General features: G+C 42.4%; 1 protein-coding gene across 1 annotated transcript in view; it reads right to left on the bottom strand.

The window, feature by feature from the left end:
- Positions 1 to 1966: 1966 nt before the first annotated feature.
- The window catches only part of stk17a (serine/threonine kinase 17a), a 59222-nt gene continuing 39368 nt past the window's right edge, over positions 1967 to 21820 (bottom strand). The window contains exons 3-7 of the mRNA XM_044176505.1: positions 10967 to 11114; positions 8424 to 8550; positions 8277 to 8325; positions 6758 to 6937; positions 1967 to 4698 (exon numbers count right to left, since the gene is read on the bottom strand). Coding sequence (XP_044032440.1) covers positions 4332 to 4698; positions 6758 to 6937; positions 8277 to 8325; positions 8424 to 8550; positions 10967 to 11114 — 871 coding nt within the window. The 3' untranslated portion in view covers positions 1967 to 4331. The remainder of the gene's footprint in view (positions 4699 to 6757; positions 6938 to 8276; positions 8326 to 8423; positions 8551 to 10966; positions 11115 to 21820) is intronic.

The raw sequence follows: 21820 nt of genomic DNA, 5'->3' as shown, positions 1-21820 counted from the left end.
AAGACTTTTGAAACTCTCCATATTTAAATGGAAAATGAAAACATTTGTTTAGTTATGATACCAGTCATTTGAATCCATTTATTCAATAATGCCTCTATTTGTAAGCAGGCGGCACAGCTACAGTACACTGTCAACCTGTTTTAATTGAACGGTCTGTGTTTACTGTCGTTGATGCCCTTGCACAGTTAATTCTGTCTTGTATTCTATTGCCTTTGCTGCGAGCCATTATTACTTGTTGTTGCAACAGACTTGTTTCTTTATGGCGTTAAAATGCCAAAACCATTCATTTGCACCTCAAAGGAAAGTCCATGTGAGCATTCTGATCACAGCCTGCCCATGGCCTCTAATGTAATACCAGTGCTTCCATCTGGTGCTCCCTGGAGGTACTGCTGCATCTCAGCACTGATGTATCAGTCTGTGGAAACATGTTGACACAATAAGGCTACGATCAATTTCTGTTAAAAACAACAACATAACACAGCAGAATAATGAGAATATCTTGAATGAGCCTGAAGGTGCATCATTGACATGGCAATAGAACACTGACAAATAATAATTCTTCTTAAATAATTCTAACAATAATAATAATAATAATAATAATTCCACTTACTGTAACTTTTCTGGTATCAGCAGATGGAGTTGCTCAGTCGGAGTTTGTATATGGGTGGAGATGATAACCCGTCTCTGTCCAAAGATGGCGTCAGATGTGAATGTCATTGATCTTTCTCCAGTCGAACACTCACTCCCGGACGATGACCTTTGACCTCTTCAGTGCTGAGTGGTTTGGAGTGGTCACTCAGACAGCTCAGGAAATTCCATCAGCTGATGAAGGCCATGAGCGACAGCTGAAAGCTCTGTCTTGGATGTTGTGAAAGTTGTGGATAACTGAGGTGGACTGATGTGACAGATGGTTTGAAAAAAGTCTGGATCTGTCAGTTCTTCAACACCGGGTTGAAATGAATCTGGAGCTGTTGTCATAGTAACAAGTGTTTCAGCTTAAGCCTGCACGAGCTGAATCGAGAGCAAGCGGAACATTTTCAGAGACAAATGACACATTTGGGAGTAGCATTATAGTTAATACTTATATTTGACATTGCATTATATCACTATATAATACTATAATGCTATATCAGAGCATTCTCTTTGATTTCCACTATATATACTTCATAGGATTGTATTATTATTATTGCTATTATTAAATGTATATCGTACTTATTATTCATACTTACAGCTATAAACTTGTACTATATATGTCGCTGACACATCATGACGCACTACTGGACTTCTTTTGCACAAATATTTGCACAATTCACTTAGAAAGCTAAGGTGTTGTAATGTATAGCTTTCTTAATGGCATCTCTCTAATTTCTTTAACCTGATTTTATTTTTTATTTATTTCATTCGAATGACGTGCATTTATCTTCATATCTAGCTTTATCATATTTCTAACAAACGTTGACCATCATTTAAACACCAGCACGTATGAAAATGTGGATCATAAGTATAAATTGCCTACAGCTGGACTGAAGCAGTTCGATTCAGTAACATTTGAGTTCATTTCAGAAGGTAAAGGTCAATTCTATAAGCTGACAAAATGTTATTAATCATCCAGTTCAATCTGTGAAATGTTGATGTGCGTGAGACTTCTGCAGGATTTCATTTCGTGGTCAGAATATGTTTAAGGTACTTCCTCAGCCTTAAATGAACTACTGTGTAGCTGCACAATACCAAGTGACATATTTAAGATTTTAAAATAAGAGCACAAAGTTGTTCACGATTTTATCCAAAATGAATAACTGATCCACTGTGTTTAGAGCCGGGCTCGCTGGACGTCAGCCATGTTTGGAAAAATGGGGCCCTGTTTCATTTAAAAGACAATAAGCTTCTGAACAAGAAGCAACATCATCTACAAAACACAGCTTTCCCTCTGCTCTCTGATCACAAACAGCAACTCACACTCTCAGCACACTTTTGAAATGTTTATTTACAGTACAGAACATGCATGTACAAATCTGTTCCCATGGTAACAGAGCTTATTGTTTCATAAACATATATTTACAGTACAGACCAGAGTGCTCGCTGTCTACATGTACAGAGCTGAGGAACAGGAAATGGCTCTTTAAACAGTACTGTTGAATTTTAACACACATCTGCATTACATACACAGGATTAGAAAACTCCAACATTCGCTGTCTCAGAGATATCTGCTATATTCCACAGAAACACCTGAAATAAAGAACCGCGAGAGCTAAAATCATCAATATTTTCTCCAAGCGTGGCACCAAATACAAGACAAAACACAAGCAGGGTTGAGTTCAGAGGAGCTGGAAGCAGCAGGACGAGGAAAAGGACACAAACCAACAACCATTTGGCTTCGCAATTCAAAAATCATGAAAAAAAAAAGAAAAGTCAGTTATTTCTCACTGTTTTGTAAAAAGTGTGACAAACAGTCCCAACTGGAAATCAGGCCTTCGCTCATCAGCACACGTGCACGTGCACGATGACTGCAGCTGTGTATGTGCTGTGTGCATCGTTTCACACTGTGTGGAACCCTCTGAGCGTGAGCGCGGCACGAAGCAGACGTGCTGCACATCATCTGCTACCTGTGGCAGCAGTTCGATTCCCTCAGCCTGACATGATGGTGCAATCGTGTCATCCTCAGGACTGAAACCTCACAGGTTAACTGGCTGACAGGGGACCCCTGATTTCTAGTACCTGGACAGTGTAACCAGAGTATCAAACACATTTTCCATGGACACGACAAAAACGTCCCCCTGCGGCCCAAACAGCATTTCCCTATAGACCGCCATTATAAAAGAGAAGCCTGTAAAACTGATGACAGGACGCCTCGCACCGTAGACACGGTCAGCTGTTATTCTTTCTTTTATGAATTTTTAAACCAGAAAGGTTTTATGTTTGTAAAACTTTCCCAGAGCCTAGAAAGGGGGTTATAAAGTGTGAGACGTCCCGATGTAAAGCCTATTGGCCGAGTGGCAGAAACTAATGAGCACGTGCAGTTGGCCACACAACACGGAAGTAAACCTGAAAGCCAGAAAACTTCTGTGGCTTGGCACACAATTTTCATTGAAGTGAATGGGAATCTTTGAGTCCGGGATCCAGGTCTTATGATACACCCAGGGCCCCAACCAGGATTTAGCCATATTTAAATCAAAACGTGCTCAATTTGCATATCAAGCCTGATGGAAGCACGTGAAGCAGCCGAGTTCATGGCTGTTAAACTCATAATTGATAATAACGAGGACTGTTTATGTCTGAACTCTAACATTGCTTACTTGGTCATGAATCTTTACTGTGCTAGGAAGATACTGCACAGAACACAAAGTGTGCACAAAGAGCTTCAGAGCCTTCGAGCACTGAAACCCTCGCGGCTGCGGCCCTCTGGGTCTGTCTCTTTACGGACGAAGAGTTCGCTGCGGTGTAGACTTCAGCAGACTATTTTCTGAACAATAATAATAATAATGTGTCAATTTGGATATATAGCACAAATATTTATTTGAAGACATTTTTTTGGGACAGGTCCATGTAGTAGCTGTTCTGCAGCTTTCGGTCACATTTCCTCAGCAGATGTTTGTCCCGTTGTCATGGAACTGTAGTTCAGGTGAGAGTTGTTTTTTTATTCTTAGACTTCTCATTCTTTCTGTTAAAACTCCAAACTCCATCTGCCGAGGAAGCTCATTTGACACGATCGAAAGCTCCAACAATATTGCTTCTGTTTCAATCTCAGCCTGTGTTTTGAACAGTTTATGCTAAGTGTATTTATTTACCGAGGCTTTACATGTGTGGATTCACAAAATGTGAATTCTGTTCAGAAAAACACTCAGATTCCATGTCGAGAGGGAGCTCATGTACTGCGATCTGAAGTCCTGTCATGGTGTGTTTAGGTGGATATTTCGACTCAGCGTCTCTCTGCCTTTCCTGTGATGGACGTCTCGCTGCTGGAGTGTTTGGTCTGAAATGGCCGCTCTAGCAAGAAGCCCTCACTCTCCAACACTAAACGTTCAATTTCCAAACTCTACTGTAGCTGCTGGAGAGGCCTCCGTGTTTGGACAGTTGTACAAGGGGAAAAGAAAAATACAACTGCAAACCAAATGAAATACTACAGACAGAAACCTACTGGAGCTGTTTTAGCAAGGTGATGCATTATGGGAAAATATGTGAGTAAATGCACTTAAAATCCAACTGCTTAAATAAAATCAGACTGACTGTAACAGCATCTGGTTATACACATACAGTATATATGAGGGGAATTTGTATAATCAGAAGGTCTATTTTTGTTACCGTGACAACACTAACTGTCCTGTGGTGGTGGGTCAGTAGATGAACTCTCCAGGGACCTCCTGCAGGGCACTGAAGGGCTCCTCAAACTTGAAGCGCTTGGAGATGGCCTTCTGCTCAGCCAGGGCCTCCATCTCGGAGGTGGAGGACTGGCGGCACTGACCCAGGGTGTAGGCAGCCATGACTATCAGCTCCTCCGTCACTGGGCCTCCCCCCCCCTCCTCCTCCTCCTCCTCCACCTCCTCAGCTGTGGTTGTGCTGCTGGGAGGTTCGGGGCTGTTGGTGGAGCTGGACGCCTCCTGGTCCTCCACTGGGAGGATCTCCTCCACCGTCTGGGTTTCTTTAGGCTCTGAGGACTGCAGCCAGGGGTGTCTGAGACACTGCTCCGCTGAGGCCCGATCCCTGAACACACACACACACACACACACACACACACACACACACATGAATACACCTGGACATCTCACAGTCTGCTTCTATTCTGTGTTGAATATTTGCTTTCAAATCGGTAGGAAAATGGCTCAGCTACCACTTGAACTGGATACTGAAGTAGTCCAGTCGTGAGCACTGGTTCCCAACTTGAGGGTCCAGATGCCCACTAGGGGTCACCAAAGCTTCACAAGAGGCCTTTCAGATTTTAAAATATCGTTAAAAGTAATGGCTCAGTATTTCATTCAAAAAAGAAGACATTTTTATATATACACTACCGCTCAAACGTTTGGGGTCGCCCGCCACAAAAGCTTGATTCGGTACAGTCAGATGGCTGAGAGGAATACTCTATTTCTGAATGGTCTTTCATGCTTTTAGGGTGAAGAAAGTCCTCTTTACAAATAGATGTTTTGTACATGGAGAACAAAACGCTGTACAATGGTTCAACCAGACGGATAATTGAAAGGGCAGAAAGAGACAAAGATCCTCTGGGCAACCGTTCAATAAGAATAGAAGAAATCAGCAGTCGCTGGTAAAAGAAACTGGAAGCTGAGCGTTAAAATCTGCGCAGATTTAAAGAGGAACAGGTTCCTGTCTGAGTGTCCAGTGCACGATAATGCCTCTAACAAGCTGGAATTAACAGGCGCGTGGCTTTAGCAAAGCTGTTCTTAACACTTCAGAATAGAAATCGTAGGTTAGTCCAGGTTTAGCACTGTTGGAACTGGATCACGGAATAGCAGCTGAACATACTATAGACTGACCGATTCAATCTGACCACGAGGAGACACGAGGGCCCAAAGAAAAACGCCCTCTCAAAATATTTAGAGCAAGCCATCTTCAGAGCCTTATGGCGATGAGCAGCATCCAGCTGCATGGCGTTCCCCGGCGCTCCCTCGATCATCTCTTCTCTCTCACTAACTTCAAACCCAAAAAAATAGCTTCAATGCGCCTGTGTGAAGACAAACTCGGTAGCAAATTAAATGTATCATAAAAATTGATTTGAAGTCATTGCCAGTAAATACAGGCATGTATATACATTCACAAATGAATTTCAGGATGGCAGCAGATTGTCTGCAGGAGCCGTGACAGAGCCGCATGCTGTGTACTGGCCGTTCCTCTCCGCGAGGTCAGCAGTTAGTAAGTCTGCTAGACAGCCTTGCTTCACAGGGGCCAAAAGCCAGAAAAGAAACCCCACGACATCCGAGAAACACTGGTCAGACCGGCTTGGACCTCAGGTAGCTACTGGAAGAACTGTAAAACTGTACCCACTGTCCAACAAGACAGTGAAAGAGGAAACAACAGAATATCACAAAACACAAGCAACACACTACAAGAAAAACTAAACGTTTATTACTGCTATATACTGACTATAATATAAAATATCTATACATATGTGTTAAAAGAATCCCTCATTAATCTGCCGGTGTGTGAGGGGGTAGCAGGTGGAGGAGACTTAACAACATCGGCTGCGTCTGTCACCTGAACCTGTGCTCTCCTACCAGCAGACGGGACAATAAATTATGGAGTTTACTGTTTCTTTCCTGGCTGTCCCTTTTGTGTTCATAGTTCAGAGCGTTTATACACTTTTACAGTACCTGTTTGACTTTTACGTCAACACTACATTTTGTGTCATCTTTGTACTGCTTTGTAAGTAAGTTGTAACACTGACTGGATAAATGGAACTAAAGTGTTCTGATTGTTTCTTTCACTCTTTCAGCTGGTCTTCAAAATGATTCCGTTTTTTTAATCACACATAAAGGGACCATGTCACAGGTTGTCTCCAGACTGGGTAAACTTCCCATTACTGCCAACCATTTTCCAAAAGGAGCCATAAGAGTTGCGGTTAATGAAAGCATTCTTCCTACCAACCAGACAGCCACAGGTTCCACTTTGTGTCGGTATAAAAATCGATTTGCATATTAATGGACAGTGTATCCCTCCTCGTTCTCTGCTGCGCCTTTTCTACTCAGTGTGAGCACATTTGCACCACATAAGTTTAAGTGTCTGGAAGACAAGTGAGGTGTGGACTGACCGAGGCTGTCTGCGGAGCAGCGTCTGGATGAAGCTCAGGGCGGCCTGGTCCAGCTGCTGCAGCTCCTCCTCGGTGTAGCTCACACTGAGCTGGGAAATGTTGAGAAACGTCTCCTGCTTGTCCTCGCCCAGGAACGGAGAGATTCCTGTCAGCATCACGTAGGCCAAAACCCCAATACTCCTGAACACACCACAGTGTGACGGGTTAGGGCAGGCCCAAAATCCATGAAACACATATGACATATAAATACACTAAAATGTGCATCCGTGACCCAAATGGTCGCAGTATACAGTGATACTGTCTGTGGCAAGTATAGGCAAACAGGAGAAATAAAAATACATTTAAAAATAATAATATATATATATATATATATATATATATATATATATATATATATATATATATATATATATATATATATATATACTGTATATATAACAAGACCAAAAATAAGTCAAATCTATTTTTCACACTTTGAGTTTTTACTGTATTTGAGTTTCTTGTTGAGAAGCACAGTTGTATATTTCCTAACTGCAGTATGGTCAATCACTTTGAAGTGTGGAAGATACACAGAATGTTTGATGTACAGTATTTAAAGCAAAACAGTGTAGGAGACATTGTTGAAATGACAGATATCTACTGAAAATATTTATTGCTGTGGCAAAAAATCTATCTCATAAAAGACTGATTCAACTACAACAGGTAAATTACTTGAAATTATTAAAGAGATCCATGAAATGTAAAGACGACTTTATTACTAAAATTGAGATTGTGGTGTATACATTCAAAGATGGACATGGTGTGTTCCCTCCACCTCCTCCACCTTCTCTTCCTTTTTTCTGTTGTATGCATAGCCCTTCATGGACAGTTACACACGTTTTATGCAGAGCTACATAAAGATTTGTTGTTCTTGTTCTTTTTGTTGTTCTGACTTGTAAAAAGAAAATCTCATAAAATTCAAGTAGGAAAAAAGCAAAACAATGTCATGAACTACTGTGATTTGTTGAAAACAAAAAGACTTGCTTGAGAAGATGAAAAACGTTTTAAAATCCATATATCATAAGCTATAACTGTAATGTTTCTGTAATGTCATCACTGCTTTGTTGAGCTGTACATACAGATTCAAGATGAATTTATATTCCCAACTGGACTTGGAGGCAGCAAATGAGATGCTGAAGCGACGGCCACACAAATCTTTATGTGATTATAGCATCTCTCCAATCTGATGGTGTTCATTTTTAGCATGCATAAAATATCTCAACAACTATATGATGGATTGCCATGAATTTTTTTCAGACATTCATGTTCCCCTCAGGATGAATTGCAATCATTTAGGTGATCCTCTGACCTTTCATCTAGCGCCATCATCAGGTCAAATCATGACACAATACCTGCAAAACTAATGGCATTCCCATCAGCCACAGCTGTACTTTGTGTTTACTGCTACACAAGTTCAACTCATCAGTACAAAAAGAGCCCCACTATTTATTCATCGCTTGCTAACAGAGAGTTTTCTTACCACATATCTGTTGCTGTGCTTATGGGCTCATAATTTAGAATCTCTGGAGCTGTAAACACGAACACAAACATACTAGTTATCATTCAGAATGAAATCAGTGCAAACATTAGTGCAAGGTGGTAGAAATGAGGTAGAGCAGCAACTCACCAACGTACTCTGGAGTTCCCATAATCTCTCTGAGCTCCTGGTGGCTGCTGATCATCCTGGACAGACCAAAGTCCACGATCTTAATGTCACCCAGAGGAGAGCTGCTGGTCAGCAGGATGTTCTGAGGCTGACAGGACATCAAAGCACACATGTTGGTGTTAGACAGGAAACACATCTGTCTAATCTGTACCATCTATCATCTCTCCTTCATGTACAGTGCAGAAATGTTTTTTTTGTTTCACCAATTTCATACAGGATATACTCATTTGTGTTACAGTCGTATAAGTTTATAGTCTATATTCATGCAATAGTGCATTCGACTTAAGCCACTGATACATTCTGGCTTTTTATGAATGCCTTGTCCACTATGTCTCAGAATGTTCATGTTGGGACCAATGGCACTCCACCATTTGAATAAATTCATTTGTGGGACTTTAACTGAATTTTTTATTATGAGACCACATACTCTTTTGTTCTGTAAACAAAGGAGAGCCATTGAACGCAGTCTCCCACAATCCTCCAGACTTCACACCTGTGAACTTCCCCCATGGACCCAGCTTCCAGCTGCCTTGGTCAGTCTCACCTGTGACCTGTGATGTCACCAGGTCAATGAAAGGATCAGCGGACATTGTCCATCCTCTTTTCCTCCTGGCTTCATCTACAGCACTGCTGCTCAGCAACAACTGTCCACCAGTGTGGCCTTAGAGCAGACACATGGCAGAACCAAACTCTCTTACAGCAGCAACGCGAGGGCCTGCATAAGATTTCTGTAACAATACTGAGTTAGCGCCAACGGCTACTACACAAAGTCTGGGCAATACCTGTGACTTGCGTCATGCTTGTGGGACTGCAGGTCTGACTTGCACTGCCTCCGTGGGCCACATGTTGCGCCGGAGGCTTGGACCCTGTTAATAACTCCTTGCAGGTCTAGTTTATGATTATCTTTGATAATTCTGATAGCCAAATTGAATTGATTGCATCTACACACTTTGGTACCCCTTTAACCATTGTAAATCCCAACATTAAGTATGGATTTTTACAAAACCTTGCAGAAAAATTGCCAGTTTGGCAAATGGACTGGTGGTGGACATCACTGATCACAGAATTTAATCAGCGCTTTCAATATTTCGCAGCCATTGAGAAGGACATTAACCTGTTCGGAAAGCCTTTCTCTGTTGATGTGTAGGGAGTACAGGAAGATGTGCAGTTGGAGCTTACTGAAATGCAATGTGATGATACCCTCCAAAGTCTCCACCAGCAGCTCCAACTGTCAGAGCTCTACAGCTCTTTGGAAAAGTCCAGATTTCCACAGATGATGCCAAAAGGATGCTCAGTTTATTTGGTTCTACATACATATGTGAGCAAACATTCTCGCTTGACACTGAACAAGAGCAGGCTGAGGTCCAAGATGACTGAGTCACCTCTGTGATCTACCTACAATTTCCACTACAAGACTTACACCTGACAGCAATTTTTCAGTCCAAGGCCCAGCATCACTGTTTCCATCCAGAGTGATATTTACTGGTGAGTGAAATTTAATAGTGATAAAATTATCTTACTGCAGATTCAAGTCATTAAGAGTCTCTTAAGGTGTGCCCTGGTAGCTCACCTGGTAGAGCGCACGCCTCATTGAGTCCTTACAGCAGTGGCCCTTTGCTGCATGTCACCACCTCTCTCTCTCTCCCACATTTCCTGTCTCTATCAAATAAAGGCAAAAAGCCCAAAACAATAATCTCAAAAAAAAGTGTCTCTTAAATTAAAAGGCTTGTGACCCAGGACTATAGACTTTTTCCTCCATGTCAAGTCAATTTTATTTATATAGCCCAATATCACAAATCACAATTTGCCTCAAGGGGCTTTACAATCTGTACAGCATACGACACCCTCTATCCTTAGACCCTCGATTCAAATGAGGAAAAACCCTTTAAAAGGGGAAAAACCCTTTAACGGGGGAAAAACTGGAAGAAACCTCAGGAAGATCCCTCTCCCAGGAAGGACAGACATGCAATAGATGTGTGTACAGAAAGGCTAGAAAGGCGCTATACAAGTACAGTTCATTTCCATTTCCACAACCATGTGGCCCCTGGCATGAAAAGTTTGGACACCCCTGGTCTAAAGTGAAGGAGACAGCTGTAAATCATGTCAATCAGCCCATCAGCCTACCTAACATGACATGTGAACAGCTAATTCATCTATGGCCTTACCAGACCATACTGCTTTCTAAAACATCAGCAGCTATAATGTTGAAAGTGTTTAGAATTTAAACTGGTGTATGTTTTTTCAGGAAGAACCATGCAAGTCATGCATCTTGTGATGTATAGTCAGCAATGACATCAGACACATGGACCTGACATGTATCATGTATTTTCTGTTCATATTCTTACATTTTTCATAAGTATTTTAATGTCCAGTGAACTGGGTTTTATCTGAACTGACTGGTTCATTTTAGACACCATGGAGGAATGGGAGTGGAAATTAATGGACTATACAAGAAATGCAAAATAAAGATGGTAATGGAGAATCATGGTCTTGTGTCCACTGACCTTCAGGTCCAGGTGGACTACGTTGTTCTGGTGGAGGAAAGAGACTCCCTCCAGGATCTGCCTCATGAGCCTCTTCACGTCATCCTCACTGAAGGTCTCATCCTCCCGATCGGACACACACTGGTTGAAAATCTCACCTCCAGCAGCACTGCACGCACACACACACACACACACACAAAAACACACACACACACACGGACGAAGGACACACATCAGATTACAATGCAAACATGTTCACTTGCCCCTTTGAAATTCTTCAGTGTAAAAGCATCGTGGATCAGCCAGGTTAGCCAAAATCCATCTTCCTCTGCTTAACCTGTGCAAGGTCAGGGGGGCTGCAGCCTATCCCAGCATGCACTGTGCTAGACAGGTCACCAGTCTCGCACACACAGACAGACAAACACATTCATCTTTAGAGTTTATGTTTGGACTGTGGGCGGAAATCCAAAATACAGTCTGTTCACGTTTCGCCTACAACCTAAGGAGGTAGAGCGGGTCGTCCACTGATCACAGAGTTGGCGGTTCAATTCCCATCCAAGTGTCCTCGGGCAAGACAAGTTGCTCCCGATGATCAGGCCAGCACCTTGCATGGTAGTTTGCTGCTATCGGTATGTGAATGTGAATGAGAGGCAAAACTGTAAAGCTCTTTGGATAAAAGCGCTTTATAAATGTAGCCATTTAGCTTACCAAAGTGATTATGAAACTTGTCCTATGTCAGGCTTTTTATGGTGAATCCCACAAGACACCATGGAAATAAATCACTATCTAGCCCCAATGTGTGTTTGTGCTACGACTTGCTGGAGCACCTCCAATTATAGCAAACTAATTATGAGCTTCACTTTGTGCCATTTGTACCGCTGACTGATCACTTTGTCTCCAACTCTCACATGATAAAACAGGGCTGTGACTATAAAATAAACAGCGAAATGAAAACTGTCTGAACCAATCGAAAATACTTAAACTACTGCCCTCCTTAAAGTACCTTTAATTTCCTCTGACCTGAGATAAACTGATGGATGAACTCAATTAGACTGGGAGGAATGAGACTCCCTCTAGAAAAGAAAAGAGAGAGGGCAGTCAGGAATAGACAAGGCGTCCCCTCTGGGTGGTGGTGAATTAGGCTTTATCTCAGAGGAGGGTGGAGAAGGGGAGGAAGAGGAGGGGTGAGTGAGTGTGTTTTGCTTTTTCAAGGTGAAAAGAAAAGGCCTTTAACCCAGCTAGAGAGAATAAAAACACTGGCAAACAGACTGGAGGTTAGACCTGATAATAATAATAATAATAAAACTTTATTTATAGAGCACTTATCAAAACAAAGTACAAAGTGCTTCACAACAAGAAAAATAAAATAACACAGTGAATGACGAAATATAAAGAAATAAAACACATGAAATACAGAAAAGCAATAAAATAAACAGTAAAATAAACAGCCAGTTCACGTAAAATCAGGATATGCTTTCAGATAAAAATGTGTTTTGAGACGAGATTTAAACGAAGACACTGACTCAGACAATCTAATTTCTTCGGGCAAGTTGTTCCAGAGCCTCGGGGCCCTGATAGCAAAAGCTCTGTCCCCTTAGTTTTCATCCTGGACTCAGGAACAGACAGGAGACCCCTGCCCGAAGATCTCAAACTACGTGAAGGTTCATAAGGGATTACAAGGTCTAAAATATAATCTGGGGCCAGGCCATGAAGAGCCTTAAAAGTAATCAACAAGATCTTAAAATCAATCCTAAAACCAACAGGAGCCAGTGTAAAGAGGCTAAAACAGGTGTTATGTGGTCATACTTCTTGGTCCTGGTTAACAGCCTAGCAGCTGAGTTTTGTACAGTCTGCAGTCGTGTCAGAGCTTTTGATTAAGACAAGTGAACAGGCTGTTACAATAATCAAGGCGTGAGGAGATAAAAGCATGCACAACAGTTTCTGCATCACTAAGATTTAAAATAGATCGTATTTTTGCAATGTTTCTGAGGTGATAGAAACATGATTGGACAAGCTTAGTGATATGTTGCTCAAAACATAAATTGCTATCAAACAGGACACCAAGATTTCGTGCAACAGGCTTGATATGTTGTGACAGGTTACCAGTGGATGGCAGTATTTGTTTAGTGATGTGTTGGGGCCCAATAACAAGGATTTCAGTTTTCATTGATGCATGGTAATGAAAGTCACAGAGTTCCCCACAGGACCTCCATTCTGCACACTTAGCAGAGTGGGTGTGACAAAACAGTGCAGTCTTCCTGCTGTACACTAAGTGCTCAGAGCAGTCACACCAAACTTTATTGAAGGGTATTCTGGTTTATTACAACTATTATTGTAGTTTTGGCCATCATTCCCATCAGTAATAACAATGCAACCACAAGGGGGCACAAGCCAGTGTCTTCTTGTGCCAGTCCCAAGTCTGGATAAATGCAGAGGGTTGTGTCAGGAAGGGCATCCGACGTAAAACACATGCCAAATTAAAAATGTGAATCGTGAAAATGACTTCCATACTGGATCGGTCGGGGCCCGGGTTAACGGCCGCCACCGGTGCTGTTGACCTACAGTACCGGTGGAAATTGGACTACTGTTGGTCAAAGACGAAGAAGGAGAGGAGGAAGGTGTGTTCGTAGGCAGAGAGAGAAGAGGAAAGCTAAGAATGTAGGACTGACAGTAGGGACTTTGAATGTTGGGACTATGACAGGGAAGGCTAGAGAGTTGATTGACATGATGCAGAGAAGGAAGGTGGACATACTGTGTGTCCAGGAGACCAGGTGGAAAGGTAGCAAGGCTAGAAGCTTAGGAGCAGGGTTCAAGTTGTTCTACCATGGGTCAGATAGGAAGAGAAATGGAGTAGGAGTTATCCTGAAAGAGGAGTTTGTGAGGAATGTTCTAGATGTGAAAAGAGTATCAGACAGATTGATGAGTCTGAAGCTGGAAATTGAAGGGGTGATGTTCAATATTGTGCGTGGTTATGCCCCACAGGTAGGCTGTGAGTTAGAAGAGAAGGAGAAATTCTGGAGTGAGTTAGATGAAGTGATGCAGAGCATCCCCAGAGGTGAGAGAGTGGTGATTGGTGCAGATTTCAATGGGCATGTAGGTGAAGGGAACAGAGGTGATGAGAATGTGATGGGCAGGTTTGGTCTTCAGGACAGGAACGCAGAAGGACAGATGGTGGCAGACTTTGCAAAGAGGATGGAAATGGCTGTAGTGAACACTTTCTTCCAGAAGAGGCAGGAACATAGGGTGACATATAAGAGTGGAGGTAGAAGCACTCAGGTGGACTACATCTTGTGTAGACGTTGTAATCTGAAAGAGTGACTGTAAGAGTGACCAGTGACTGTAAAGTAGTGATAGGGGAGAGTGTAGCCAGACAACACAGGATGGTAGTGTGTAAAATGACTCTGGTGGTGAGGAAGATGAAGAGGACAAAGGCAGAGCAGAGGACGAAGTGGTGGAAGTGGAAAAAGGAAGAATGCCGTGTAGTTTTCAGGGAGGAGCTGAGACAGACTCTGGGTGGTCAGGAAGTGCTCCCAGCTGACTGGACCACTACAGCTAATGTGATCAGGGAGACAGGTAGGAGGGTACTCGGTGAGTCATCTGGAAAGAGGAAAGTGGACAAGGAGACTTGGTGGTGGAACGAGGAAGTGCAGGAGTATATACAGAGAAAGAGGTTAGTTAAGAAGAAGTGGGACGCTGAGAGGACTGAAGAGAGTAGACAGGAGTACAGGGAGATGCAGCGTAAGGTGAAGGTAGAGGTGGTAAAGGCCAAACAAAGAGCATATGAGGACTTGTATGCTAGGTTGGACACTAAAGAGGGAGAGGTGGATTTGTACAGGTTGGCCAGACAAAGAGATAGAGATGGGAAGGATGTGCAGCAGGTTAGGGTGATTAAAGATAAGGATGGAAATGTATTGACAGGTGCCAGGAGTGTGATGGGAAGGTGGAAGGAGTACTTTGAAGAGTTGATGAATGAGGAAAATGAAAAGAAACAAAGAGTAGAAGAGGTGACTGGTGTGGAGCAGGAAGTATCAAAGATTAGCAAGAGTGAAGTGAGGAGGACGTTGAAGAGGATGAAGAGTAGAAAGGCAGTTGGTCCTGATGACATACCTGTGGAGGTATGGAAGTGTTTCTGACTAGTTTGTTTAACAAGATCTTGGAGAGTGAGAGGATGCCTGAGGAATGGAGGAGAAGTGTACTGGTGCCAATTTTTAAGAACAAGGGAGATGTGCAGAGCTGTGGCAACTACAGAGGAATAAAGCTGATGGGCCATACAATGAAGTTGTGGGAAAGAGTAGTGGAAGCTAGGCTAAGGGCAGAGGTGAGCATTTGTGAGCAGCAATATGGTTTCATGCCTAGAAAGAGTACAACAGATCCAGTATTTGCTTTGAGGATGCTGATGGAGAAGTACAGAGAAGGTCATAGGGAGTTGCATTGTGTCTTCGTAGATTTAGAGAAAGCGTATGACAGGGTGCCAAGAGAGGAGCTGTGGTATTGTATGAGGAAGTCTGGAGTGGCAGAGAAGTATGTTAGAGTGGTGCAGGACAGGTATGAGAGCTGTAAGACCGAGGTGAGGTGTGCTGTAGGTGTGACAGAGGAGTTCAAGGTGGAGGTGAGTTTGCATCAAGGATCGGCTCTGAGCCCCTTCTTGTTTGCTCTGGTGATGGACAGGCTGACAGATGAGGTTAGACAGGAATCTCCATGGACTATGATGTTTGCGGATGACATTGTGATTTGTAGTGAGAGCAGGGAGCAGGTGGAGGAAAATCTAGAGAGATGGAGGTCTGCTCTGGAAAACAGAGGAATGAAGCTCAGCCGCAGTAAGACAGAATACATGTGTGTCAATGAGAGGGACCCAGGTGGAACGGTGAGGTTACAGAGAGCAGAGGTGAAGAAGGTGCAGGACTTTAAGTACTTAGGGTCAACGGTTCAGAGCAATGGAGACTGTGGAAAAGAGGTGAAGAGGCGAGTGCAAGCAGGTTGGAACGAGTGGAGAAAAGTGTCAGGTGTGTTGTGTGAAGAGTATCAGCAAGAATGAAAGGAAAGGTGTTCGAGACGGTGGTGAGACCAGCGATGTTGTACAGCTTAGAGACAGTGGCACTGAAGAAAAGACAAGAGGCAGAGCTGGAGGTAGCAGAGCTTAAGATGTTGAGGTTCTCTTTGGGAGTGACGAGGATGGGCAGGATCAGGAACGAGGACATCAGAGGGACAGCTCATGTTAGATGTTTTGGAGATAAAGTCAGAGAGGCCAGACTGAGGTGGTTTGGACATGTTCAGAGGAGAGACTGTGAATATATTGGTAGAAGGATGCTGAGGTTGGAGCTGCCAGGCAGGAGGTCTAGAGGAAGACCAAAGAGGAGATTTATGGATGTAGTGAGAGAGGACATGGAGTTAATTGGTGTGAGTGAAGAGGATGCAGAGGACAGGGTTAGATGGAGGCACATGATTCGCTGTGGCGACCCCTGAAAGGGAACAGCCAAAAGGAAAAGAAGAAGAAGAAGATACCCATCAGTAATAACAACATTGTACTCGCCACGTTAATTGCTGAGATCTGGTAACAAGGTAATGTCATTTAAAGTAAGTCCGCCAAGGTAAGAAACAGCCAGACGATCAGACATTTGCCAAACTTATTTGGCAAACGATAAAACATTTGCAACATTTCAGGTGGGCTCACTCATGGTTCCCACACCTTTAAACATCAAATTCAATGACTTTTCAAGGATTTTTCAGGCCCAGTTCCCTCAAATTCAAGGACCCAACACGGCATAGTTTGAGACACGCATCAAGGTTAATTACTGTTACAACACTGAGAATTCTTTATGATGAGGACTAGCAGACTCTACACAAGCTCACAGACAATTAAAAAGAGAATGTGTGAACACTTCTCACTTGTGCTGTGTTACAGTGATGTTACTTTAAGTAAAAAAAGCAGATCAAAAGAACTTCAATTTCTATTCTTGCACAAAATATATAAATTCAAGCACTTTCAATGACCCCTGTCTATTTATGTCTATTTTCAAGGCCTTGATTTTCCCCCTCAAATTCACAAACTCAAGGATTTCAAGGACCTGTAGGAACCCTGCTCAGTGTCAGTTTGACCTCCAAATAAAGTGTTTTATATGATCTGGATATTGTTTGCAACCTGTCTAATCGCCTGACTGCTCGTCAGTTTTCCTGTCTTGAAAGACGAGTCTTGTGCAACTTAACACACAATCTTGAGCGAGTGTTACTTCATCCAGTCACACTGGTAGCAGCTGATGATAATATGTTGTGGATATGAAGGAATTTCAAGGCAGTTAGTCTTGTTTGTTAAACATTGAACAGAATAATTTAGTCCATAAACCATTCGTAAAGGGAGATTTACCTCTGACTCACACGTCCTGATCACTTTCTTTAATACCACTTCAGTCTGGAACATATTTTTCAGCTTTCTGTTGCACTCTGACATGGTCAGCAATGTCAGTAGTATGTCTCTGTGTTCCCAGATCTCAGCTAATACTTTAGTAAGTGCAGAGTTATCATGGCTGATAGAAGCCATTACAACTACAACTACAACTACAAAAATAAGACCCAAATTGTAATAAACTGAAATTATCCTTTAATCTCTTTGAGTAAATGTGTCTTCTGTATTTCATCCATCCACAGCCACAGACTTGATCAAAGGCAGTGGCAGTAGTAATACTAACAGCTAAAATGGATTCACCACTCTAGCTACCACTGAGGTGCTCGAGGTCTGATCCTCTGTAACCTTTATCACAGGCTACTACTTTTTGGCTTGTGTTTGGGAATGAAAAGGATCTTTGTAGTCTGAGTGCTCCTGTGGACAGCCTACCAAGACTTGGGACAGCTGTGATCAAACAGGCAAACAAAAGGGAGCGAATCAAGCGCAGTAGTGTCAAAATCTATCCAGACAGTAAAGACATGCTGTCAGGGACACAGGAAGGTGGAAGAGAGAACCTCACTATAAGTGAGTAATGTCTGGCATTCATGTAATTTCTTTAACTTGATAAATCCACTGTTTGTGTAGGTCTGCATAGTGTACGTAAATATGTAGGACAGCAGCATTTTCCCCAGGGGTTATTTTGGCTGACTTTAATTAGTTGTTGCTGTTACTTTAAGTAAAAAAAGCAGATCAAAAGAACTTCAATTTCTGTTCTTGCATTTACAAAATTTACAGTGAAATTCTATGTGAACTGAGTTGGAACCTTTTCGATCCAGAGGTTGGGAGTTCGAACCCAGGTGCTGGCAATATTTATAAATTAAACTTACGGATTCTCTCTTACTTTAAATACTGTGCACACACACTGTACATCCTAACGTTCTGCAAGACCTCCAGCCACTAATAATGTTCACATTTCTGACCTAAAAGCTTAATTAAAATAATAATAATGTCTTAACAAATTGTGAATTTGTGCTCTGTGTGTCATGGATCCTCCGCTGGCTCTGTGGTTAAACCTGGTCACGGTCAGCTTCCCTGTTAGATAGCAAGGTTCTGGGTTCGGGTTCAGGGCAGTCCTCCATATAACATTGTAATTATGATTAAAGTTAGTTGTATAATGTGTGTTTATCATGTACTATCATTCAATGCAACTCCCACACTCTTATTTAGCATTAAGATTGATATGCATTTAAAAAATATTCATCATTTGTTGTCAGCCAACAGTGTATCTGAATAGTCCAGTGGTTTAAGATCCTTAGATTGGGAATTTGACTCCTGCTAAGGTCATGGTAACCAATTTTACCTGTAGCTGGCACTAACTGATTTGAAAAATTGCTGGTGATGCAGCGGTAGCAGCCGCAGCCAACAGTTTCCAACTCTCACACGCAATTTCTCCAGAAATTGCACATTCTAGTTTATATATTATATATTATTTCGCCATTCTTTGGTGTCTATTTACTCCTGTACTGTTTGTGCTAAAATAGTCATCTTTTTTTTTTATCAGGTAACAGTGTATCTGCATAATCCAGTGGTTTAAGATTAGCCACTTTTGTGCTCCTTCCAGATCCAAATGTTGTGAGTTCGAACCCTGCTAAAGGCATGGTAACCAATTTCAGCAAAGATGTTCAAATGGGGATGCTGAACAAGTCTGTAGCATTTGATACATTTTTACCAGTAGGTGGCGCTAAAGGATTTGAAAAATCTTCGATTCCATAAGTTTTTTGGTCGACTACTACTGCATGCTTTCAGCCACAGAAACCATTCAAATATAAAAATGTTCAGCACTTTAAGTACATTTGTGGTTGCATTCAATTCTTTTCTACCTCTTATACTTCAATAAAATTTTACTATAGAAATAAATGAAAGTGCACATGCACATGACCACAAGGTGGTTTCAATCCCGCCTCTGGCTACTACAATCTTTACTACTACTACTGTTTCTAATGCCGCTACTACTACTGCTACTACAACTGTTTCTAATGCCGCTACTACTACTGCTACTACTGTTTCTAATGCCGCTACTATTACTGCTACTACAACTGTTTCTAATGCCGCTACTACTACTGCTACTACTGCTACTACTACTGTTTCTAATGCCGCTACGACTACTTCTACTACTGTTTCTCATGCTGCTACTACTACTGCTACTACTGCTACTACTACTGTTTCTAATACTGCTACTACTACTGCTACTACTGCTGCTACTACTGTTTCTAATGCTGCTACTACTACTGCTACTACTGTTTCTAATGCCGCTACGACTACTGCTACTACTGCTGCTACTGCTGCTACTACTGTTTCTAATGCTGCTACTACTACTGTTTCTAATGCTGCTACTACTACTGCTACTACTGTTTCTAATGCTGCTACTACTACTGCTACTACTGCTACTACTACTGTTTCTAATGCCTCGACCACTGGTACCACTGTTTCTAATGCCGCCACCACTACACTGCTGCTACTGCTGCTACTACTGCTGTTCTAACACTGCTACTACTACCGCTACTGCTGCCGCTACCACTGTTTCTAATGCCGCTACTACTGCCGCTAGTACCGCTGCTACCACTGTTTCTAATGCCGCTACTACTGCTGCTGCCACCGCTGCCACTGCTGCTACCACTGTTTCTAATGCCGCTACCACCGCTGCTACTGCTGCTTCTAATGCCGCTACTACTACCGCTACTACCGCTACTACCACTGTTTCTAATGCCGCCACGACCACTGCTACCACTGTTTCTAATGCCGCTACTACTGCCGCTACCACCGCTACTACCACTGTTTCTAATGCCGCTACTACTACCGCTACCACCGCTGCTACTACTGTTTCTAATGCCGCTACTACTGCCGCTACTACTGCTGCCACCACTGTTCTCTAATGCCGCTACTACTACTGCTACCACTGTTTCTAATGTTGCTACTACTACTGCTACTACTGCTACTACTACTGTTTCTAATGTTGCTACTACTACTGCTACTACTGCTGCTACTGCTGGTACTACTGTTTCTAATGCTGCTACTACTACTGCTACTACTGTTTCTAATGTTGCTACTACTACTGCTACTACTGCTGCTACTGCTGGTACTACTGTTTCTAATGCTGCTACTACTGCTGCTACTACTGTTTCTAATGCTGCTACTACTGTTTCTAATGCTGCTACTACTATTGCTACTACTGCTGCTACTGCTGGTACTACTGTTTCTAATGCTGCTACTACTACTGCTACTACTGTTTCTAATGTTGCTACTACTACTGCTACTACTGCTGCTACCACTGTTTCTAATGCCGCCACGACCACTGCTACCACTGTTTCTAATGCTGCTACTACTACTGCTACTACCGCTACTACCACTGCTTCTAATGCCGCCACGACCACTGCTACTACTGTTTCTAATGCTGCTACTACTACTGCTACTACTGCTACTACTACTGTTTCTAATGCCGCTACGACTACTGCTACTACTGTTTCTAATGTTGCTACTACTACTGCTACTACTGCTACTACTACTGTTTCTAATGCCGCTACGACTACTGCTACTACTGTTTCTAATGCTGCTACTACTACTGCTACTACTGTTTCTAATGCTGCTACTACTACTACTACTGATACTAGGGATACTACTACTGCTACTGCTACTACTACTACACCTACTGATACTACTGCTACTCCTACTGATTGGATGATTGATTACACCTGCAGCATTACTAATTGCTGTCACTATTAAGATCTTTTCAGGAGTAGCAACCATGCTAGAATTTCAACCATGCTGTGCTTCTCAGTGGCAGAACGCTTGTGTCCTATATCTGCAGGGTTCAACTCCAAAACGAAGAATTTTAGAAAAAAAAAATCAATTCTTCCAGAGGGATTGGTAGCTGAGTGGTTAGAGTACAGGGCGCAAGGGTCAGTGGCTCAAGTTCCAGTGCTGGAAAGCATTTCCTTAAGAAAACTGTGTCAAACTCTCTGCATTTCACTGCATTTTCTACAGGCAATGCATTTTCTAGTTCTTGTTAATATCATAATTTCAATCTGTAAAATCAGACCATAGGATTCAATTCTAAAGGGCGTTGAACCCAGAAACACAATGCGATCCCCATTACTGTCACATCCGTCTGAGGTGAAGCTAACCCTGACATTAGCCTGACCAGGACCAGGCTAGTCTGGAGGGTTCATTTTCCATGGTCAGACTCATTTAAGCCTGCTTTATTAAACAGAATTTACTGAAGTAAGCCTGGTTAAACATCACATTCAAGCAGTCCTTAGACACACACACACACACCCTTACTACATAGGCTTTGTTGTGTGTAGACCCAGAAATCACACCCTGTTGCTTTAATGAGAAAACAGTGTGTGAAAGGAGGAAGTGCCAGAAACCAGAGAGCACAACAACAGGAGAATTCTGATTAATAGTTAGGTCAGCTGAGGGATTGTGTGTGTGTGAAA

This window comes from Siniperca chuatsi, linkage group LG19 (assembly GCF_020085105.1).
Source record: "Siniperca chuatsi isolate FFG_IHB_CAS linkage group LG19, ASM2008510v1, whole genome shotgun sequence".
NCBI classification, from domain to species: Eukaryota; Metazoa; Chordata; class Actinopteri; order Centrarchiformes; family Sinipercidae; genus Siniperca; species Siniperca chuatsi.
Note: the sequence above shows the minus strand (reverse complement) of the source record. Positions and strands in the feature narration are given on the sequence as shown.